Source organism: Phyllostomus discolor, chromosome 10, assembly GCF_004126475.2.
Source record: "Phyllostomus discolor isolate MPI-MPIP mPhyDis1 chromosome 10, mPhyDis1.pri.v3, whole genome shotgun sequence".
In the NCBI taxonomy this organism is placed as follows: Eukaryota; Metazoa; Chordata; class Mammalia; order Chiroptera; family Phyllostomidae; genus Phyllostomus; species Phyllostomus discolor.
The window spans coordinates 19,827,200-19,851,060 of record NC_040912.2 but is presented as its reverse complement, the minus strand read 5'-3'; the positions used below and the strand labels follow the sequence as shown (position 1 = coordinate 19,851,060).

Here is a 23,861-nt window from a genome sequence, read left to right as displayed (position 1 = left end):
TAACTGATGAAACTGGCCAATACTAAACAGATCAAAGTAACACTGCATCTTAAGGACTAAAATATATTAGGAAAACTTTCATCTCGCTTCAACTATTTATAAATTGTGTGGGCTCTATTAATGAAAATGGCTTTAACTTAATGAATTGTACTATTAAAAAGAAAAAAGAACAAACCTTCAATATTGAATCATTGCATTTCAGAACAAATTTAAATCAATGCCATCATGAAATTTAACTCATACTTCTGATGAATGGAAACTAATGAAGTTATAAACTATCATAAAAACTCAGAATTCATGCTCAACAACTCATTTGTAAATCTAACAAAGTAAAATGCCACCAAAATTGGTAGATTGAAAATAACAGCATGTAACAAAAGGTAGAAAATAAAATAACTGTACTTTGTATTACATTACTAACCACACAAAAGTTTTTAAATGTTTCTACTCACCCAAAGAACTTTTTAAAAATGAGTTTTATAATGTTATACTTTTGTACACTTTTTTCAGATCTAAAAGGTTAAAGAAGAAATGAACCCAGAACTTCACAGTTTACACAGTCAATAGAAAAACCTAACATTATTTTAAAATGTTTTTAAAAATCAAAATGAATATTTTTTTAGTTACTTACAAAGTAATTTCTCCTATAAGAACATAACTTTGCCTCTGTGGTATTGTAGCACAATTATCTGAAGCATTACATACATCTACAATGAACATCTCTACCCTCTGAAACATACTTTAGAATCAAAACTTAAAAGCAATTCAATGATTGATATAAAGCACTCATTTGTTTATCTAACATTATTTAAAATATACAACTATATTTATTTACTAATTTTTCTTTGAAAAGAGTTTTCAATACATCTGTGAGAATATATATCACAGAGGTTACAAAAAGCAGATAAGTGATTTTTTTCATGAGTTAATATATAATCCTTACATATTTTAGTGACTTGCCAAAATTTCACTTTACAAGATAAAATTCACTACTGCTTAAGCAACAATCTATAATTATTATTGTGGTTGTCCAAAAGCCACTTAGATAAGCATTATGTGGTATTTAAAAAATAAATTTAGAACATTTTTGCAGTTCACAAATAGACATTTTATGCATTTAGGCCAATATTAAACATTAGTCTTAAAAAAAACCCCACAATACCCAGTAATTCCAATTAGAGTGCTTCCAATAACCAGTTGAAGGATCATTGAAATTTGTTTTATTGAGCTTTTTTATTAAAATAAGGTGCTAGCCTAACTTCTTTATTTCTAAGAAATTTGTTTCCATAAAGCTACATCATATAAAAGGGTGATTCAATACAAGGATGGCCAAATGAAGCATAGTCTAGAATTGTACTGTCTCCACTAGAGTAGCCACTAGCTATACATGGCTATTTTCATTCAATTCAAATGTATTAAAGTGAAACAAAAATGCAGTTGCTATACCTCAAGTGCTCATAGTCATAGGTAGTAATGGCCACAATACACAAGAGTATAGAGCTCAAGTGTGTCCCACACTTGTCTAGCACAAAAGTTTATGTAATATTATTGCTGGTCATACATCCCATTAACATAGTTTGGTCATTAACTTACATGTCTATTATCACAAAAGGAATTTTCATTCCTGCCTAAATGTTCTGTTAATACTTAAAATCCTGCTCTGAGAAACTATATTGGGAATTGGCAAAATTATATAGAGTATGAACTAACACAGCCTGAGTTTCTCTTCTTTATATATAAAATACATTCCTGAAAAATGTGGATGAATAGAAAAGGTGTGAAAATAAAACTTTCAAACTGTGATAGGCCCAGCTTGTTTCCACCCAAGTGGGAGTAACACATCCTAAATTTACTTTCCTACCCAAAACAAGTGAAAAAGTGTACAAACTATATGAAAGAAAGATTTCCATGACATAATGCACAATGCAACAGGGACACCTCTGAGAGATGAGAAACAAATGAGGTGAGGCCTGTGTTTGCCCCAACTCACTGCTGTAAAAACAGTGGGGCAGCCTTGTGGCTCCCCTGATTTTGGAGCCTGTGGCAGGCTACCTGGGAGGAGACAGGTGCACAGAGGGAGAACTCGGGAGATTACGTAAGTGTCACATACTCAGCAGCGTACGGGTCAGGGCATGCATAGAAGAGAACTGTCTGGGGCTGGGGAAAATCCATCCACCAAGATTAGAAGCAACGATGCCGGTTGGACTGCCAGGGTGGAGAAAAGTGGTGGTGGCCATTACTCAGGCTAGAAAACTTCATCATTTTCAGTGCTTTAGGTACAGGACTAAGAAGGAAATGGTTACCCTGTACTAAATACACCAGCTAGTCCCATCTAAAGATCACACAAACAATACTTAAAATGTAAAATTGTTTCTAATTAACTGCCTTCTGGAACAAAGCTTGAAGTATTGCTGCTGGCACACACAAAAAAAAATCCGATACCCACCAAGGTAAATTTCAAAATATCTTGCAGTTCATAGGAAAATATCAAATGTGAAAAAAGAAAAAGAGCAGAAAAATATGACCAATAACTAGAACAAATACCAATCAGTCAAAACCAATTTTGAAGTGACACAGTTATTAGAATTAATAGAAAAATATTAAAATTATTTTATAGCTGTGTTCCATGTGTTCAGAAAGCTACAAGAAAGAATGAGCATGTTATATAGAGAAAAGAAAAATGTAAAATAGACCTAAACCTAACTTCTAAGGAGGAAAACAACATCTGGGATTAAAAAATAAAAAATAACACTGGAGGAATTAACAGCAGATTAGACATGGCAGAAAAAAAAGATAAATGAACTTGAAAATATACTAAGAGAAACTATTTAAAATAAAACTAAGAAAAAGGAAAGACTGAGAACAAAAAAGGAAAAACAAACAGAGCATCAGTGAGATGTGGATCAACTTCAAAAGCCTAATATGCAGGTAACTGAAGTTCCCAGGTGGGGAAAAAAGCAGAAAATATAATGAAAAAATAATGGCTGAAAAATTTCCAAGTTAATGAAAATTAAAAACCCATGTAACACACCTTAAACACACATAGACATAAAATTTCCAGGCATATAAAGAAGCCGAAAAATGGGCTCCATAATAAGGAAATAAATACATCACTTACAACTGACTCAAAACTGATCAAGATGTTCAAATTAACAAAAATGTGAAAATTGTAACTGTATCCCATATATTCCAAAGTGAGTACAGAAATAGAAGACATAAAAATGGTGCAAATCAAACTTGTAGAGATGAAAACTACAATGTCTAAGATGGAAAATGCACTGTGTTTTTTTAAAATTCAGGCCCGGGCATGTCTGCACACACCGAACCGGACGACGAGGCGCACTTTCATGGCGCATGTGCGCTGAGCCCGGTTGAGTGGCCAGCAGGGCTAAGAAACACCTGCTTAGCACGTGCGTTCATCATGATGGGGCAAGAGTAAGCTGAGTAACACAGATGGATGCGTGCAATAACACATTCTGTTGACAAATTGTAATCTTAGTAGGTAAGTTTAAAGATGACTTTTGATCGATATATTTATGACAAGGGCACACTCTACTTACTTTCAGCCTTCTGGACCCATTTTCTTGAAGAGGATAGATTACAAGAAGAAAACTCTTCTTCAAATGTTAACATTATAAATGTCTAATAGATTGATCAGCTTATTTCACAATCCAAATAAAATGCAAAAATAGTCTAGGAAAAGAAACCTCTATCTTCCATGATCTTTAATTCAAACTTTTATCATCAAAATAACCTAATATTTCTTATTAATTAAATACATAAGTAAATGTGCCCTGGCTGGTGTGGCTCAGTGGATTGAGCACCGGCCTGCAAACCAAAGGATTACAGATTCACTTCGCAGTCAGGGCACATGCTCGGGTTTCGGGCCAGGTCCCCAGGGTGGGGCATTCGAGAGGCAACCACATATTGATGTTTCTCTCCCTCTCTTTCTCCCTCACTTCCCCTCTCTCTAAAAGTAAATAAATAAAATATTTAATAAATACATAAGGGCTACCCACATGAATTAAAAAATAAAAATTAATGCTCCCAAATGCAAGCTTTTTACTTGCTTAATACATTGTAGTAGTAATCCATTTAAAATAAATTCGAAATAAAAAATTCCTCTTCTCTAAAATGTTAGAAAATTACACCCTAAGTTCAATTTATAAGAGAAAAATTAAGTCCCCCGTAAGAATGAGAAACACTTCAAAGTTTAATTCTACCTTTTAGAGTCAAAACAGAAAGTGAATTGAAAGAACACAAGCAGTCATTTATTGACGCAGTGAGGTGTAGTTCCGAACACAAAGCATGAAGATAGAACTCACAAAAATTAAAAACAGGTATCTGTAAATTAGACATTTATCACTGCTACATGAAACAAAAATTCTTTCTTGAAAAGGCAAAATGGAAAAAATGAAACTACCAAAAAGTAAGAAGGATAGCATAAATCAAGGTAGTAAAATTTGTAAATCTAAATGTATACATAGTAAATAACAGCCTAAAATCTCAGGTAGAACTAGCAGTATTATTCTCCTTGATAGAACGTAGCTAGTATTTGAAATGCAATTCCTATTTAGCTCCTTATACCCAGTCTCCGTCATTTCTGCAAGTCACCACAAAGCATCTCCTTGTGGTAGCAGCCTAGGAACAGGGTGGGGTAGAAGGCATCATGACTAGGAATGTCAAGGAAAGTTCAAGTCAATAAACATTTCCAAATGCCTGCTCACACTGCATGGGGAAAGGGGGGAAGAGTCTGGGCACAGGGGTGTGAAGGAAGGACTGCAAGAAGGAATACTGTCACTCAAATTTTAAGCATAATAAGAGCCATGCAAGAAAACATATGAAAATGGTGTTTCAGGTAGAAAAACTCAAGAGGAAACATTGATATGTTAGGTAATATGAGGCATGTGGGAACTACGTCAGTTTGGTGTTACCAAAGGGGAAAGTGCTCAGTGAGAAATGAGAGCAAGGGCTATAAAAATTAGCAAGACCCGCCCAGGCCAAGCCTTTATGATAGGTCTGAGCCTTCTCCACTAGGGATCTGGAGCCTCTGGAAAATTTTTGTAAGGACAGTGGCTTGGTCAATTTGCAATTAGCAAAGTTTGTTATGGTGGCAACGATGAGGTCAAAATAGAAAAGAAAAAAAGAGAGAGACTTTGGGGAAGGGATAGTTCCTGGAGGGAAGAAGATGAATTCGAATTTTTCAGACTTCATGCCCTTGAACATTCCTGTCAAAACTTAGGAATTGGTACGTGAGCAACACTTCAAATCACGAGAATTGATGACTCAGAGAGTATATGTCTACTAAAGAACTTTCTAACAGATATTTTAAGCAATGGTACTAATTAACTGTGACAAATGGTTATACAGAAATGAAAAATCCAAACCAAAATTTAGGAAACAATGGTCCATGGGTTCATTACAGCCTCCTGGTTTTGTTTTGTTTTTTTTGTTTGTTTGTTTTTTGGGGTTTTTTTTGTAAATATAGTTTCATTGGAATACAGCCATGCCAATTTTTTAAAATATTGTCTATGGCTGCTTTTGCATTATAACAACAGAGTAGAATGGTTGCAGCATCAATGGCCCATAAAGCCTACACTATTTCCTATCTGGCCCTTTCACAAGAAAAATCCCCAATCCCCAACACAAAGAAGTTATCTCAGATCTAGGTAAAGAAAAGGGCCTGGGTCATCTCTGGCAAAACGAGAGCATGCTCTGAAATGGATTTTAAAATCCTTTTCTCCTCTAACAACGTGGTTTCTAGTACCTGAAAAGGGAGAGTATTTGCGTCCCTAATGAACGTCATGTGGTAACGTGAAATGAGTATGGGACCTCCTTACAGAGATAATGGCATCTATGATCACCAACCCTCAGGACTGCTCTGAGGATTGAAGGGATCACGGATTTTAAAGAAAAGAATGATGATTCACTATTTAAAGTATTCAGTAAGTGTCTGTGATTGCTAACATCCACATAATTATACTAAAAATACACATCAGCAGGCCAGTTATTGCTGAGAGACTGAGAATTATAACTGTAGCAGGAGTTCCAGCTCCTCCAAATTGAACACAAAACACAAGATCATAGTTGGAGTCCTGTTGGAGAACAAAAACTCAGAATGCTGTCATAAACATATTAAACTTCAAAAAAAAATAGAAATTTTCACTCCTCTCACAAGAGATCTAGAAATGGGTATAATATTTAAAGTACTCAGAAGAGACATGCAGGTGACTAGTCCTATCATTGCCACATAAGAATTTCCAAAGCTAGCCCCGGCTGGCGTAGCTCAGTGGACTGAGTGCGGGCTGTGAACCAAAGCATCGCAGGTTCGATTCCCAGTCAGGGCACATGCCTGGGTTGCAGGCCACAGCCCCCAGCAACCGCACATTGATGTTTCTCTCTCTCTCTCTTTCTCCCTTCCCTCTCTAAAAATAAATAAATAAAATCTTTAAAAAATATATTGTAAAATTATTTTTAAAAAAAGAATTTCCAAAGCTAACACCAAGATCATCTCTGCAACTCTTGCTGCATCCCACCTTAGCGGGTGCCAGTGAATCAAGCACCCCAGCATTTAGGTAGAATAAGTTAAGCTTCAAAAGCCCATAAAATAAAACCTCACATGCCTGGAAAATTAAATCATACTATACTTTTCAAAAGTATTAAGTATCACATATAACTTTACTACAAACAGCATTCAGGCCAAAGCATGTTTGGATCAAGAAGCTTTTTGCACTGACTCCATCACCTTTATACGATCTCAATAAAGTGCCTTCAATAAAAAAGGTTTTCCAGAACACTGGGAAAGCAATCTATTCTTCGGTGGCTATTGATTTTTATGCTAAAGGAGTAGAGTTTAGGCCTGGTAAGATTCTTACCACCTTTCTATCCACTACCGTTTTTATTCTTACCATCTTCCTAAATACTAATGTTTTGACTCTTGCAAAAGGTGTTTTTCTTTTTTATTTTATATTTTTCAGAATATGAAACACTAGTACTGAAAAATTTTCATAAAAAACATGATCATGCAAACACTAGATAACACTTGGCAAAATTATTGTGATATGAAAAATATATATTTTAAATTGTGCCTATACCTGAAATTCTATTAAAATTCAAACATTAAGGAGGCCTTAGAAGAGTATAACTTGCCTTTCAAAAAAAGTTTTAGGATAAGCTCTTTTACATATACAATAAACACACACACATATAAAAGAATAGAGAACTTTTGAATATAAGTGAAATCATTCTAATTATCTGTCAACAAAGTTGGGATAATTATCTGCTTCCTCAACCTTCAGAAACAAATTAAAAAATCCTCTCTAATGTCCCTATCTTACTATCTAATGTCCCTATCTTACTATCACTTATCCAGTCTCACGAGATATCAAATCAGAAGTTTTCTGTGTCATTAAATAAAGTGCCTATTCTTAGTGCTTCTATGTCTTAAACATATCTTGATTCCAGCTATTTCTGCCCATCCACTCTAGAATTACTGTAGTCTTTCTTAGCTGCCATCATTATTTCTTGGACTGCTGAAATAGCCTCCTAACTAAACCAAATGCATCCAGGAATCTCTCTGATCTCTTTCATCATTTCTGTGAGGCATCCCGAGGATGTGTAAAATGCAGATCTCACCAGATCGATTTTCCACTGGGCAGTGATGCTTTATAAAGTTCAAACTTCAAAGGCTCACCTTGACATAGACCTGCCCAGTCCACGCTTCAAATCTCCCCAATGTGTAGTTCATTTTGTTTCTGGTCCAGTAGCTCTTTCCAGCTTCAACTATCCTCATGTGCTACTTTTTCCATATGGACATGCTATTCTACCTACACGCACATAACTGGACCCTGTCCAGCCTTCCAAATTTCAGCTTCCTTTCCTGTCTCATTAACAAGATCTCTCTCGATCTTCTATTCCAAGCTGACTTGCCTCTTTCTCAGGTAGACCTAGTTAAAGTTATCACCTTGGGGTGGTGGACGGAAGGGGCAGTGACCAGGACCCCATGAACTCCCAGTCACTGAATCATTTCCCAGCCTAATTCTGGTCATTTAATTAAGCTCATATTATTAATAATCTTTCTCCTGGAAAATAAATAAATATTATTTCCTTATTAAGATAAAACCATCTAGAAAATTAGCTTGTACAAATGTGTCATTCTTCTAAAGTACAATGCTGTTTTTAAAAATATATATTAATTATTAAATAAGCTGCATGTATGTCAAAATACCTGTCACACAGAAGTTCAAAAAAATGTTACATAAATCTATATTAATCAATAAATTAGGTAACAAAGAGAATAGGCTATAGTTCCCCAGAAAGTGCTAACTCGATAGCACCTAAAGTGAGTTTTAAATGAATTGGCAATAAGAAGCATCAGTGTGAGCTCCAACGATTAAGGAGTCATTTCCAGAAGACAGTTGCCTGGACTAGACATGGAAGGACAGATTCTTTGGGAGAGGGGTGTGGGTCAAGGAAAAGATTAATCTTGCAACTGTTACTAAACAGAGAGGAAAAAAGGAGGAATGAACATAAAAAGAGAAGAAATAGACTTAACCTAATAAAAACCAGACCATAAAAAGAAGATATGTAAGAAAGGCATAAATAAAGACAAACCATAAAAAAGTCTCACGAATCTTGTGATCAGGATTAAAGCTAGAAAAGTCTCAAAATTGGCTCAGAAAAGAAATACCAAAGCACCTGATTCTTATTTAGCATAACTATAATCATCTGAATTGTCCTACTATATATATATACCTTATATATACAACATCTTTATAACATAGTGTAGTATAAGAAAGAGTTTTAGAAAGAGAAGCTACTCAGATGTCTTTGAGAGCTTCCAGCTCTGTTTCCAGATAAAGATTCGGAACTAAATTCAGAGACACAAAGTTACTTAGTCAGGTTAATAGACACTTGTCATTTGAAAACACAGTATCAATACTTGTACCTTGAACCCCACTCCAGGTTCAGCATCCTTACCATGACGAAGATCTCCTAAAACTAAAATAAAAGTCAATGCTTTCTACACAATGCCCCCTTTACAACAATATAATTTATTTTTCTTCATGCAGTAAAACCCTTTTATTGTTATAAACAAAGTCAGGCTTAGCATATTTATATTAACACATGTATTACATTAGTTTATTATTAATTATAGAAGTATAACATTTAATTTTTAAATATTACATGATATTAAAATATATTTGGTTCTAATTGGTAAAGAAATAGCATAATATAAATGAGCTAAGGAACATTTCTATTATTTAAAATAAAATCGAGTACACACACACACAAATCTAACAAAACTCCCAGGCATATTTTTTGAAAAATGGAATGACCATTTTTCTAGGACCAAAATTAATGTAAGCTGCCTAATGAGGGTGAATTTCATTTATTTTGCCTCCTGTACATTCCATGTTACATTGTATACACTGATTTATTGTACCAGAACAGCACTGGCAAATAAATTCTCAAACACATTTGCTTAACTGACTAAGCTCAGTAAACTATTTAAAGTAGGAAAATAAATAGTGATTCCAAACCCGGTGCTTAATCGAGAGAAATAATTATTCATAAAACATAGGAAGAGTCTTCTGGAGTTCATTCTATTTGCATGCTCCACTAGAACATAACTCTATCTGCAAATGAATAGCCCATATTCACTAACAGAGAGAACACTAGGAATGCATGTCCTGGGAGAGTCGCACCTTCACACATCGCCGGTTACATGTGCTTCACGATGAATCTTGGAGAATGTCTATATCCCACAACGCAAACCTTCCAGTGACCATTTAGCCACAAGCAAAAATCTCCTAAAACTTAAAATAACAGTCAATTCTTTCTATTCAACACCTTCTATAAGAATGACTTCATCATTCTGCATCTTCGTGTTAGAAATGAATCCCTTCAAGAAAGAAATTGCAAAAAGGTTCTAGAGGTATTTTAAACCAGAATTATTCAGATTTTATTATTGATTTAGGCAGGAAATACCTGAGACTTACTATATTAGCGGAAAACAAATAAAAACATTTGTAGAATTTGTGGAATTGATTGCGTATCTGCCACTGAAGCTGTGCACAACCACAAAACAGAAAACTTTAATGCATCTTAAGTGGAAATAAAGTTATAATTTTCTAAAGGAAAAGTCAAGGAATCCATAAAGGTACAGTAGCAACATGGTTGAGAATGAAGTAGAACAGGTATTTGAACCTACTCCCTAGGTCACTCACTGCCTGTTAAATAGATAAAATATCCATTTGCAAATACACACAAATAAACTAGAGATCTGATATATACATAAAAGCAAACCCAACATGGGAGCAGCGAGAATTATGATAGCCAGCTCTGTTTTGTCTGTTTTATAATAACTTGTGTCTTAAAAACAAATTTTCTTAGCCTAGTGATAATAGGGTTAACAGGCAGAAGGCTATAGAACAAATAGTTAAGTAAAAGTTGACAAAGATACATGTCTGGGGTCTGGTAAGAAATTTAACAGAATTATAGAGGTTTTATAAATATTACATTCAATAAAGGCTCAATACCCTGTGAAGCTAAAGTAAGAACTCATTAGCACTTAAAAGAGGGAATCTATATGTTTTTCCAATTGTCATTTGTTCTTTATTAGGAAGAAATATTAAATACATATACTTTTGTATATGTATATTTTTAATCTTGTTCCATCTTATTATTTAACACATTCATGAGAGCATAAAAGTAACAAGTGTATTTGATACATTGCATATTGGATTGATTCTGTTCCTGGCTTTGACATTGGTGAGCTGTGGAATGTTCTGGAAACAATTTACATCTCTGTGACAGTTTCCCCAGATGTGAAAATATCAAGTGTCAATGAAGAGTGGTTTTCTATTTTTTTATTTGCTGACATGTTCAAATATTAAACATTTTGAAGTTTTTAAAGATCATATATTCTGATCTGTTGTGGCAATAAACTACTTCCTAGTAACTAGAACTAAATTAGGCACTTTTGAAGGTTTATTTATATGTTTTCCAAGCATTAAAACTCCATATGATAATTTCTTTTGCTGAAGCGAATTCACAAAGAGAACTCTTATCTCTCATAAAGCACCAATACAATTGCCAAAGAAAGTAGAACTCACATGTAATTGTCCAAATTTCTAGTGTAAAATTATTTTGCTGTGGAGAAGTGATAAACTACTTTATTAAATAAAATCAAAGAGTTTGCTTCATTTCTCGATTTTAAACTTCTATTTCGATTTATTGCTATTTACTTTCTGCTTTTAAAAATTAATCATTTCTTTGGTGCCTATTATATGAAGCAGCTATGACCATTGAAAAAATAAGCTTTAAATAAGAATGTTTTGTGAAAATCTTGCCAGATCCAAATAAATTAGAATCTCTAGCTTACTTTCAGAACAGATAAAGTTATTACTTTTTCAGTTTTACATAATCTTGATGAGAAAACAGCTATAGTAATATTGTCTCCTGAAATTCTCTTGCCCATTGTTATGAAAAAAAAAGGCTCTCTGATCATTAATTTCTAAACCAAGAATTCAGTCCTTAATTTGCTTTTGGCACTGTTTAGTTTTGTTTAGCCTAGGTAAAAAAAAAAAAAAAAAAAAAAACTATGTTCTTTTGGAGTGATTTCTAGATCAGAAATTTGATGAAATTGCCTTATACTATTTTAATACACATAATAAATATATCACTTTACTAAATAACTGTTCATCATTATTTAAAAGCAGTGAACAAAAACACATAAAAGGGGTAGAAAATAGAAAACTGAACATGTCCCACGGTGATGGCTATCGTATCAGGTGATTCCAAACAGAGCGTTCACATTATCCTCTTGAGAGCGGCAACCGGAAAAGGTGCCGGCCATACTCTACAGCCCCTGGTGACCACAGATAAGGGGAGGCCAACAACAGCAACTTCAGTCAACTCGGGATAAAAACTTTGGCTCCATGATGATTTATACAGCAAACTAAACAGCATCTGAAAAGACCTCTCAACATAATCCCTGCCCTATTTAACTTTACAAAAGAAAGTATTGATTTTTAATGTTTATAAGGTTTTCTTGTTAAAAGACATAGAAAGGGATCTAAATTTTTAAAGTTCCTTTTTGCCAACCAGTCTGGAATAAAAGCTGTTTATTTTTTTTTTCTTTCAAGTAGGGAGTATTCTCCTAGTACAAGGTGTGCTCGTGATCTGCTTTCAAAGGCTTGCAGTTAAAAGACAGAGAGGTTCGCTGAGAACAGAACACTTCTAAAGTGACCCCATCCGACCATCTCTGCCCTTCTGAATGCTCGCATCGACTTCAGCCCGAGTAGTTAGCATTACCATCAGTTGGTCTCGAGTTGATTGTAGAAATTTGGAAAATTCTGATAATTTAATATAATCACAATGAAATTAGGTTACAGCTACCAAAAACTAGGATGTCATAAAGTTGATCAAATTAACATTTGTAAACTCCTTAAAACCATACTCAACGCCATCAACAAATGAGAACTTGGCAAAATTACACAATTTAAAATAGATGAAAAGAAAGTAAGAATAAAGCTCCAAAAGAACATGTTGAACATCAAATTATTATTAACAAAAGATATTATTACAAAACTAAAAATGTCCAAAATATTTTGGAAAAATGACCACTTGAAAGACATCACAATATATCATCCTATAATGTCCACAAAATTATGCAAAATAGTTCAGTTTTGCAAACATAACCAAATTTTCTTAAATAGAAGATAAAATTATTTTAATAAGTACCTTAGTTCTTTAAAGATAAAGTCCCAGTTATTTTTTTTCTACTCTTCATGTGTAATTTTGTTTCTTTCTTTACATGGTTCTTAAAGCAGTATGCTCTACTTACACTAGTTTACCTTAGAAAATAAAAACCTCTCATATTAAATGTTCCCAACCCAGTTCCCTTTCGTAAGAGCCAAAGAGAACTGACACTTTAACAATCAAGACTCGTGTAGAACCTAAAGTAAAATCTAGCTATACTAAATATCCATTCTTTACCTTCCCAGTGATTTGCTTCATACTAAGAATACACATTCTATATTATGTTCCAGTGACATTCTCTTGTTAATTTTAATAATATCCTTAATATCAGCACAGTGAATCTATTTACACAATAAGAAAACAATGGGTGTACAAATATTAATTATGGAGTGATAACTCTCCAACTTAAAGTATTTTACAGTGTTTATAGTATGTTGATTTAGAGTATACAGACTTATAATATTCTCACACTAGTCCTGAGAGCCATTTCTTCCCTAACTAGAGGATTGTCCATCTTTTCCCTTAGTTTGATACAGAACACCAGGTAGCCAAACAGCCTTGCATTTACTGGGGTACATAAAATGGAACTCAACAGAAGTCAACAGAAAATTAAATTCAAATATTTATGGAAGCAATACAAAGGACTTAGGCCGAGATACAACAGTAGAAATGAAATAGAAGAACAAATAGTTTAAGCAACTATGTCTGTGTGTTTGACAAAAAGAGGCAGAAGAAAAAGGTAGAAAGCAAATTCAAAAGTGACACTGATTCTCACCTGGGTACCTGCCACAGTGGCATTGCCACTAAAAGAAATCAACTGAGGCAGACTGTGCTTTGGGGATAGATCTGGCAAGCCAGGTGTGAGAAGATAGCTAAGCATTCAAAACGAAGTACCTAACAGAATGTTGGAAAATGCATAACTGAAGCTCTAGAATCAGGTTAAAGCTAAGAAAGTAAATTTTCAGTCATCCCAACCTAACCCTAAATAAAAGGAGCTAGCCTAGTAAAGGAAATTAGCATTGTGCTCCTGCCAAGGGCCCAGGACTGTGATGTCAACTACACTTTGCATTCATTCATTTTAATCCTTAATGGCTTAAGAGGTAGGGTTATTAACCTCATCTCCAAAACGAAGAAAGCAAGCTCCATAAAAGTTCAGAAACTTGATCAAGGAACCGAGGCATTGTGAGTTGTAAGCTCTTGTTCTCACCACAGCGCTGTACTGCCTCTTCAGAATAATATCTGGGAACATGAACCAAATGAAATTTCTAAGCAAGTTACAATGTGGACAGAGCGATAAAGAGCCTAACACAGGACTCTGAACTTATCACTATTCTACAGAGCCTTAGAGCCTTCCAGCACTGGGTACATTTCCTAATGCTCCTAAAAAGTCTCAGTGATAACACCTATATAGCTGTTAAAATCAGTATGTGTGGAATTTATCTTTGGGGCATATAACTAAGTACAACAGGACAGTGAAATAAACCTCCTTCGATTGCTAATTTGTTTCTACTTGCACCGCTTAGTCTAGAATTACCTATTTGTCAAGCAAATTATCTTCATTCTGTATGAATGATCTCACCTAACGATAGAACTATTCAATGACCACACTGCAGAACAGGCCTGAGCTTTAGAAACATGGCAACGGTGTGCACTTGTTTTGAGAATGTCCTGTTGGGAACCCCTTCCCACAGCAAAGTGCCACACACCAAACACGACTCCTCAGCCCCTGGGTAGGCGGGACCTCGGATGTGCTTTCTTCCTGGTTTTGCTCTCTGATATTCCCCTCAGCGACACAATTAAATGCTATACTAAACATGACACTGCTAGTCTTTCATAGAAATCTCTCTCCAAAAATTTTATGGGCTCTTGTCCTAGGAATTCTCTCAAGCTGTTGTTCACTCTGCTTTGCCTGTCCATAGAACAGAGAAGATGAGACAACCCAAGAGTAAATTTTCTTCCATCTGCTTTTCCCCCTCATTTTTTTTAACTTCAGTGATGCTTCTCTAACGGCACCCTGATCAAACTCTAAATAAAGCTCTTTTACATTATCCAAACTAGTCGACGCAGCAACACACGTCCAGATTTTAATGAAGAAAATGAAATGAAATTGGTTGCTAGGTTGAATTCCATTATTCTCCAACCCTGTCTTCAACCAAATACGAGCAGGCAGTCAAAAAAGAAATCACAGCAAGAGAGTAAGCTCAAGAGTCCACAAAGAAGACTTTCTTCTTTGGGGTTTGGATGGATTTCCTCAGCTTGATAAAGCTTTGTTAAATAAAAAGTTGAACTCCAAAAAGAAAGCACATGTTTAAAGCGAAAAATCTGCATTAATTCACTTACTGAAATAACAACAACAGGATACAAAATGGAGAGATTACTCTCTTTAAGTGTATTCAGTAATTTCTGGGTTTCTTCAAATTCAGAGGTCATAACCTGAAAGACCAGACAGATAAAAGGGAGTTAAAAGAAGTTCTGAAATGATGTAAAGTTAATTCAAGGAGAAAACATGCAGAACTTTTATGTAACCATTCAAAATATGCAGAAAGCTCAATTTTTTCATTTTAATCTATTTTAAAGACTTTCCATAAGTTTATAATTACTAAAAGTTGTATTACTTATTAATTCAAACCTGTGGAGCCTTATCTGCTTATAACGAAACAGAAAATTATACATGTTGTTTAAAGAATTATTATCACCATCTCCTCATTATAGGGAATGCTATTTTCCTGTTTCAAAAGGTGAAAAATAAAGTTTCCACGTACATATTCAAAAACACAACTCATCTATCAAAATCTTAAAGTCAAATATTTAATAATCAAGGAACATAAGGTCTCTTCCACATTACGTTTATAAGATCCTCAAGTGCTTCCAGTCATTTCTATTTGCTACTTACGTTCACACAAACAAAACTGTAGCATTGCTCTAAGATGACTTGCTGAAGGTCTCTGCCAGCATGACACAGAGTCACGGATGTGACTTTCAGATGCTGGGAGAGAAACAAAACAGAGAAAAAAGAGTTTACAAATTAGATAGGAAAACCAAACATGAACATAAACAACCAACTTTGTTACAAATGAGCACAAAATTGCTATCGGCACCTAAAGCCAAGGACCACATGGAAGTGAAAACAAAATAATTTCACTTATGACACCATCAAGAAAAAGGAATTTGAACCAGCCCATAAATAAACATTATCTTTAGCAAACAAGGACATTGGGGAATTATTTCAGATAAGAAGAAAATGTAGAAAAAGCAGAGGGTATATTCTGGTATAGGAAAGTAGTCCATTTTCTTTTCTTATACAAAGAATGTTTGCAAAGAATGTTGGAATAAAATTTAAAGGTTAGTTAAACAGGGATGGTCGGACGATTCTAGAAGCACATTAAATTAACTCCAGTCACAAAGAACAGGTTTAACGAAACCTGGAATGACCAGCAGCAGAGAGAGCAAGAGAAAATTACCATAGCAACACATGGCAGAGAAAAAGAGTGGATCTCGGATGAAAGACGAGACTGAGAGATGACTACCAGTGCCGGTCCCAGGCTCGGTGTAGAAAAAAATGGTACGTGTATTGTTACAGCAACTTACCTAATATGATTTTATCCCATATAGTTCAACATTCTAATTAATTTCTATTTTTCCTATTACAACAGTATGAACAGCATAATGACTAAGCAAGGGATCTTCTGTAATGTTACCTCTGCTATAAGAGTTCCACAGGAAGTCACAGTTCAGGGGTTAATGCTGGCATTACATTTAGAATGTTTTACAAATTCATATCTAAAATACATTTTCACGTTCCTTGGTAAAGTATAAAACTTTGTAACTCTCAATTTTCTTCCAATTGAGTGTGCAATTTAATACATATACACATATATTACATGAATGTGTATGTAATTCCTATTAGATTAAACCCACAATTGTGAATTTGTCATTAAAGTACTCTAGATCTACTTATGTTGTATTCAAATCTTAACCATCCAACTCCGCTTTTCCACACAAATATTCTTAAACTCTAAGGCCATTTTCCTCTGTTGTCACAGACACTGGGCTCACTCTAGCCTGTGATGGCCACCCCACATTCTCCTTATTAAAGGAGGTGGCCTTATTAAAGCTATCACAGATATATACATATTTCTTAAACTCAATTATTAAGTTAATAAAGTTAATAAATATAACATAAGCTCTTAGAAAATAGGATAGGTATAGAAAGCACAGTGCCCAGCCACAAGATTAGTTGTTATTATTATTATTAAAATGTATTTGCTCAACTAATATGTGATCAATTAAAATCTCTAATTAAAAGATAAAGTCATTTACCAACGAATGCCCACAGACTAAGGCAGAAATACACACAATATTTTTACAAAAGGTACTAAATATTAGCATTTTTGCCCCCCCTTTGGGAAAAAAAAAACACAAAAACAGAATTATAATTTCCTTCCTTCTTGAAATTGAGACTCTTTTAATAATTGTTTCCAGTTAAGCACGATTCTTTTATTTGGTCATACTGCTTTCCTCCCAACCAGAAACAAACAATATTTTCCATGCTTGAGTAAAGAAATGTAGATTTAACCTAAATATAGCAAAGGAGTCTCTGACACCTTCCATAAACAAAAACCGCATTAGACAATGCTATTAGGTTGTTTATGAAAACGCTGGGCAGCGTGATCTTGTGCTGTCATTCCCAATGTTTCCACACTCAAAGGCAACAAATGGAAGGATCTGCGGGCTGGAGGAACTCCCTGTTCTGTAAATATTTTGGTTCAAAGAACATTTAAACAAAATTTAAAACAACCTTCCAATGTGTTCAGTAAAATTAAAGAAGTATACAAAAATAAAATGAAATATTTTCTTTACATCATAACAAATAAAAATTCAGAAAAGATTTAGTAGTAAGTAAATGCGAACATCTGCATATGGAGAATACTATTTAAAGCATGAATTTTAGGGAGGAAGATAGGTTGTCAAAAAAATATTTTCCATTTCAAGAAGAGTTACGCCTTAACTGAGCCTGAAAGCCTTTGGTTCAAGTCCCATGAGTCAGAAGTTCAAAAATGTGTTTCACTTTTTACAGACAGAATGTGTTGGCTGCATCATCTCTGATTGTGAATCCATCCATTTTTCACCTCCCTCCTATTCAAACAAATGGCACTAATGTGGGTATAAACAAGGGAACTGGAGAGAGATGCACTTTCGTCTTAGGGGCTGGGGTGTGGGGGGGATGGGAAAATGCTGATCTAAGGGTACAAAGTTTCAGTCACGCAAGATGAATGTATTCTGGAGGTCTCATGACAGCACAGTGGCAATAGTTAACAATGCAGTATTGTATACTTAAAATTTACTGAAAAGGTATACCTTAAGTGCTCTTACCAAGAGAAGGAAGGAAGGAAGGAAGGAAGGAAGGAAGGAAGGAAGGAAGGAAGGAAGGGAGGGAGGGAGGGAGGGAGGGAGGGAGGGAGGGAGGAAGGGAGGAAGGGAGGAAAGGAGGGAGGGAAGGGAAGGGAAGGGAAGGGAAGGGAAGGGGAAGGTGAAGGAGAAGGGGGTAACTATATGAGTTCATGGATAAGTTAATAACTTGACCATGATGATCATTTCAAAGTATACATGTATATTGAAATATCAGTTTGTACTCCTTAAATATATACAATTTTTATTTGTCAAATATACTTCCATAAAGTAGAGGGGAGCAGGGGGAGTCTTTCTGTATTGCAAATCCAGGTTTTGGAGGGGAATCTTCTGTAGCCAGGGCTGCTGCCAATTGAAGGCCGAGACCAGGCGGCCAGCTCATCAGTCACGGTCTCTACCAGAGTTGTCTCGGGCTGCTGGGTGCTGCATCTGGACCTTCGGCCAGAGCCTCTCCATCTCTATTTTTAGAAACTGTCACCTGAGATACTCCTTTAAGTAGTCACTATTTTCAAATTTTGATTTGCCAATTTAAATGTACTTCATGGTTATTTTTAGACTTCTGTGGAAGTTTTATCCCCCTAGGATTCAGCACTTACTGTACTACTTTTATTTTCTATTCTTTAGAATTAGCTTTAAAGCATCTTTTTGAAATTATAAGCATGACCTCTGGATGTGAATTGAACTCTGCAAAAAACCTGCTGTGTGACTGTGGGTAAATTACTCAAGGCCTGTGGCTCAGTTTATTCATCAGTAAAAAAGAAATACTTTCAAACTGTTAGGAAGATTGATTAAACTAATATGTGGGAGTTAAGGATTAATATTTCTAGGAGTCATGCCTATAAGTTAGCCTCCTGGACAGCTTCAGAGAAAACGGCCACAGCTTTAAGCCAATGGATCCTGGCAGAGTTTTTAGGTAATAAATGAACTTGGTTCCTATTCTGTCATGTTCAGTGGATCTTCAACCTTGAGCACCGAGCTGCCGAATCGTACCAGTGGCCCCAAGACTCAGACCCTAGCCTGTTCGATACTCCAAAGAAAGTCTTCCTATTCTCCCAATCCTAAACACTGGACAGGCAGAAAAGCACTAGGACCAAGGTTTTGCCATGTTGCTCTGGTGTTGAATCCCAGGGGAAAGGGTTGGTGATTCCTTAGTAATGTAGCTTAAAAGACACACTGCACAAAGATTGGAGTCTAACACTGAGCCCTGAGGATCCATTTGCAATGCCACATAACGCACTAGACACTGTCTCTGTTCCTAAGACCGTGGACTTCTCATCGATAATCACTGTTCTAGAAAGTCTAATGTCTAGTGTGAATGCTGTCATGTCAATTAGTATTTGTCTGCTAATAACCGTCCTTGCACATATTAATATATTAAATGTTTGCTATTATTATTCTACTCACTAATAATTGAGTATATATCTATGCATATATTGTTGTGTGTTTAAAGTACTTAGCACCATAACATGTTACAGATAAAAATGCTGAGACACTGAACTTTAAATAATCTGTTCGAGATCATACAGCCAGTAAGGGGTAGTACTCTGACGAAGGTCTATTGGAACCGCAGGTCCACCTACTTAACCTCTGAAGTCCACTCGGTGTCAGTGCCCTCCAGGTGACTACTGCCTCATCATGGGAGTCACAAGACCTTCACTCGGAGCAGAGTGCTACTACAGGTCCCAAGTCAACTGAAGAGAAACACCTCACCTGGAGAAAGTCATCTGAGTACTAAAAAGCTTAATTGCTTCCATACACACTCCTTTAACTCAGATCATCTTTCTGGGCCCTGGACAGGGAAGAATGGACCCAAGGAAGTCCTCCTGGATATTCAGATTTGATCCTGGAGAAGAGTCAAGTGCTCTGAACCACTGCATTCCGTACACATCGAGCAGCTGGCAATGGTCGCAGGAGAGACCACCGTGGTATTGATCCCTCAGTGCAGCCCTCTCACACTGTTAAAAGTCCCTCTGAAGGCCAAGTATTGTTCTGATGCAGAACTACAGGATTGCACGATGGAAAACAAAAGCCTCAATGCTAGCAAACCTGAGTATTATCACAAAAAAATTCAATGTTCCCATTTTATCATGCAGATTATTCATCCAAAGCTAGGTCATGTGTAATCAAAACCAGCTACTAAATGTACATCTGCTCAAGCTTTTTTTTCCATTGAGTTTTATTACAGAATACTGGACTACATATTACTAATGAATAATATTGTAATAAGTGAAAAGTGACTGGGGGTTGCTCATCCAGACCATGTTTGGCAGGCATATTTTATAAATATTATCTGTTTTTTAATTCTATAAATAACAGGATGAAATGTTAAAAAGGTATATGCAGCAATATAACCTCTTAGTGGTTCTTAGTAGTGCATAAAACATTTGCAAGCTGAGAATTGGCAAGGTGACATAAACAAATTTTGTCTTAATTTAACAAAAATATCATGAAGAATAGAGTATCCTATCCACTGATGGATTAGTTTCTTTCACTCAACCAATAAATATTTATTGAAGGCTCTGAGCCAGACACTGGATTGTGTATTGAAACTATGGCAATGAACCAGACAAAGTTTCTGTGGTCGTGGAACTTACATCATACTGAGAAGAAAAAATTAAGATTCTACCTGTGTTTCTCCAATTTCAGTATGCATAAGAATCTCTAGGTATCTTATTAAATACAAATTTTGAGACCATTAGATGTGGTGTGGAGTCTAAGAATGTGACTTTATACCAAGCAACCAGCTGATGTTGTGATAACTGGTCCATGGACCACACTTGGAAGCAGCAAGAGGTCAGACCATTTGAACTCACCTTACCACAAAGCTCCCCCTTCATTTTCAGTAGATACGTGCACTGAGGAGTGCGCTTCCAGGCAGCAATTGGAAGGCAAGTTTCACCTGGACTCTGCCATAGCTACTGCCTTATGTAGCCTCTAAAACAGACCACCTGTATCTTTATTAAATCTATCACTAAGGCAAACCTAAGTGACTAAATTGAAAAATTCATTGCTTCAACTGTTTTCCCCTCAAACTCTTGCCAAATTTATAGCATAATCTAGTTTATGTTTATAAAATTTTACCTTTTTCTACATAATACAGAAACTCCCCAGATGTATATACAGTAGTATAATGAGAGCCTGTTTTCCTAATAGAGTATATACCAGTAAATTATATTCTAATCAAAATGTCAATTTGAAATTAGTAATTAATATTGTTTCCAATCAGTTTTATAGATGATTTAAAGTCTACAAAAGAATATAGTTTATCACAGTTAGCTATGTATTCATTTTAAATTATAAACATGGCTTACGTAACTTTAACCCCCAGCCACCGTAAAACTGAGTGTGCGTGAAATGGAACAGGGGGGAGCAGCAGTTCATAGCTGTGGGCAGCTCCGTCCTTAGGGGTCAGTGAGCAATGTCGGGAAACGTTTTTAGTTTCACAGTGGGCTGGGAAGTACTACTGGGGCCTACCGGGCAGAGATGACAGGGATGCTATTAAATATTCTATAATGCATGCCCAGGGCAGCCCCCAGTGCAAAGAATTAACTGTATCAAGTGTCAACAGCATAGCCAGTGCAAAATTCAGGGTGACATGGAGAATTCTCGTTTTTGGTGTCCAGCACTTATTCACGAACCAACAACTGACACAAAAAGCAGTAATATTCTAGCAACTTTAAGGCCTTAGGACAGTCATTCTTTTTACATGGGAAGTACTAACACTGTATTTTATCAGGCAAGTGTTTTAATGTAATTTTTAAATGACAGTATACCACAAATGTGACAAGTGTTCAAAATGGCTAGATGAGGTGTATATTAAAAACAGATAGGCTATCTAGTTTCTATGCTATCTCCAATTTTAAATTAGGAAATAAACAAGAAAACTAAAATGAGTTATAAACACATATGAGTAGCTTAGTGAAGAGTTCTTCCACATGTAATCACAAAGAAACTACACACTAGATTAACTTTTAAGGGATATTTAACACCACCCAATACATACACAATCCAAATACTACCATTATAATTCCCCAAACCCTACATAGTAAGCAAACCGTTTTCCATTAATATATGTTCCTCCCAAGTGAGACATATAATTGCCATATTTACATTTAAAATAATATTTCTGTATCATACAACTTTCTATTACATATTAGTAACTTATTAAATATATATCATTTACCCTATAGATAAGAATATTTTAAATGGTAAAAATACGTAATATTTTGAGCAAAAATAATAAACATAATCATGTATTTTAGAAGTATGTAAACATGTGTATACCTCAGGATATTTTTTTAAGTAGTATATTTCTTAATAACATAGTAGGGCAGATTCGTATCTTAATAGAGAATCTTATTACAGATTCTAAAGAATAAGTCTTGAAGTGTTGTCCGTGGGCCTAGCTCCTCACCCCTCTGTAGCACCCCCTGCACAGCTCCTTTCTCCCCCCGTGTCTCTCTGTCTCTCCTTCCCTGACAGAAGGCCACGGGCCACCTACTTATCACTGTTGCTAACTGCAGTTCAGCGAACCTCTGCAACATCTGCTATTTCCCCCTCTCTTCCCTCCTTTTGTGAAAACAGTTTTCTTCTGGTTGGGAAATCAATTAGAACTTCATGGGCGTGCTTTGTATTCTAAGCTTCTCAACCGTTCACATGATTGATGGATGCCCAGCGGCTACCTCTCTATCTCCAGAAACATATTTGGCTGATGTCCAGGGGGAGAGGTATTCCAGAAGCTTTCTTATTCGTCATCCAATCACCATTACCCACAACTATTCACTGGCTCCCATCGTATGTGTGAGGGACCAGTGATAAAAGAGAGAGTAAGCCCTGGCTGGCGTAGCTCAGTGGATTGAGCACAGGTGGCGAACCAAAGTGTTGCAGGTTCGATTCCCGGTCAGGGTACATGCCTGGGTTGCAGGCCATGACCCCCAGCAACTGCACATTGATGTTTCTCTCTCTCTCTCTCCCTCCCTTCCCTCTCTAAAAATAAATAAATAAAATCTTTTTAAAAAATAAAAAAATAAAAGAGAGAGTGAAAGAGATGTAATGCATCATAACAATAAAAATAACAGCAGAAAGCAGGATGGGCAGAAACTCACCACTGTGGGTGAGTAGTTTAGCAAGTCCAAAAACCAGAAAAATGGGGACAACCTCATGAAAATAGGAATATTAAAGACTTAAATAAAATATAAAACTGAGAAGTAGAGACAACATTCAATCAAGCACAATGCTGGAGCGCACTGTTTAGCTAAAGCCACCAGCACAGTAGGATAATCCAGTTTTTGGTGTTACAGAATTAGACTGTGTGCAAATAGTGGAAATGAAATACATCATCAAACTCAATTTTTAGAGGGAATATATTAATGAATAAGTATAAAGTGATATTTTAAAACTACTTTGCTATATTTGTAAAAAATCAATAAAATAAAATCATAGTGAATAAGCTTTAACTTTATATACCTCAATTAAAATAGCATAAGAAAATTAGTATATGCATACTCATCAAAATCAACTGTTGAAGGTTAAAAACTATAACCTACATTCCGAAAAGCAATTTTTTCAGGCTTTTAATAAGGATTTTCCTTCTACACTTACCATGTGTATAAAGTCAATTTCCTGATTTAGAAGACCTGGTTTTTACAAATATGTGTCCAAAGCTAGATGTCAGCTATTCTTTTGGT

The 23,861-nt window shown here is 35.5% G+C and overlaps 1 protein-coding gene across 1 annotated transcript in view; it reads right to left on the bottom strand.

The window, feature by feature from the left end:
- The window catches only part of CRPPA (CDP-L-ribitol pyrophosphorylase A), a 197,088-nt gene that overhangs the window by 89,182 nt on the left and 84,045 nt on the right, over positions 1 to 23,861 (bottom strand). The window contains exons 7-8 of the mRNA XM_028525859.2: positions 15,659 to 15,751; positions 15,106 to 15,198 (exon numbers count right to left, since the gene is read on the bottom strand). Of these exons, the coding sequence (XP_028381660.1) occupies positions 15,106 to 15,198; positions 15,659 to 15,751 (186 nt within the window). The remainder of the gene's footprint in view (positions 1 to 15,105; positions 15,199 to 15,658; positions 15,752 to 23,861) is intronic.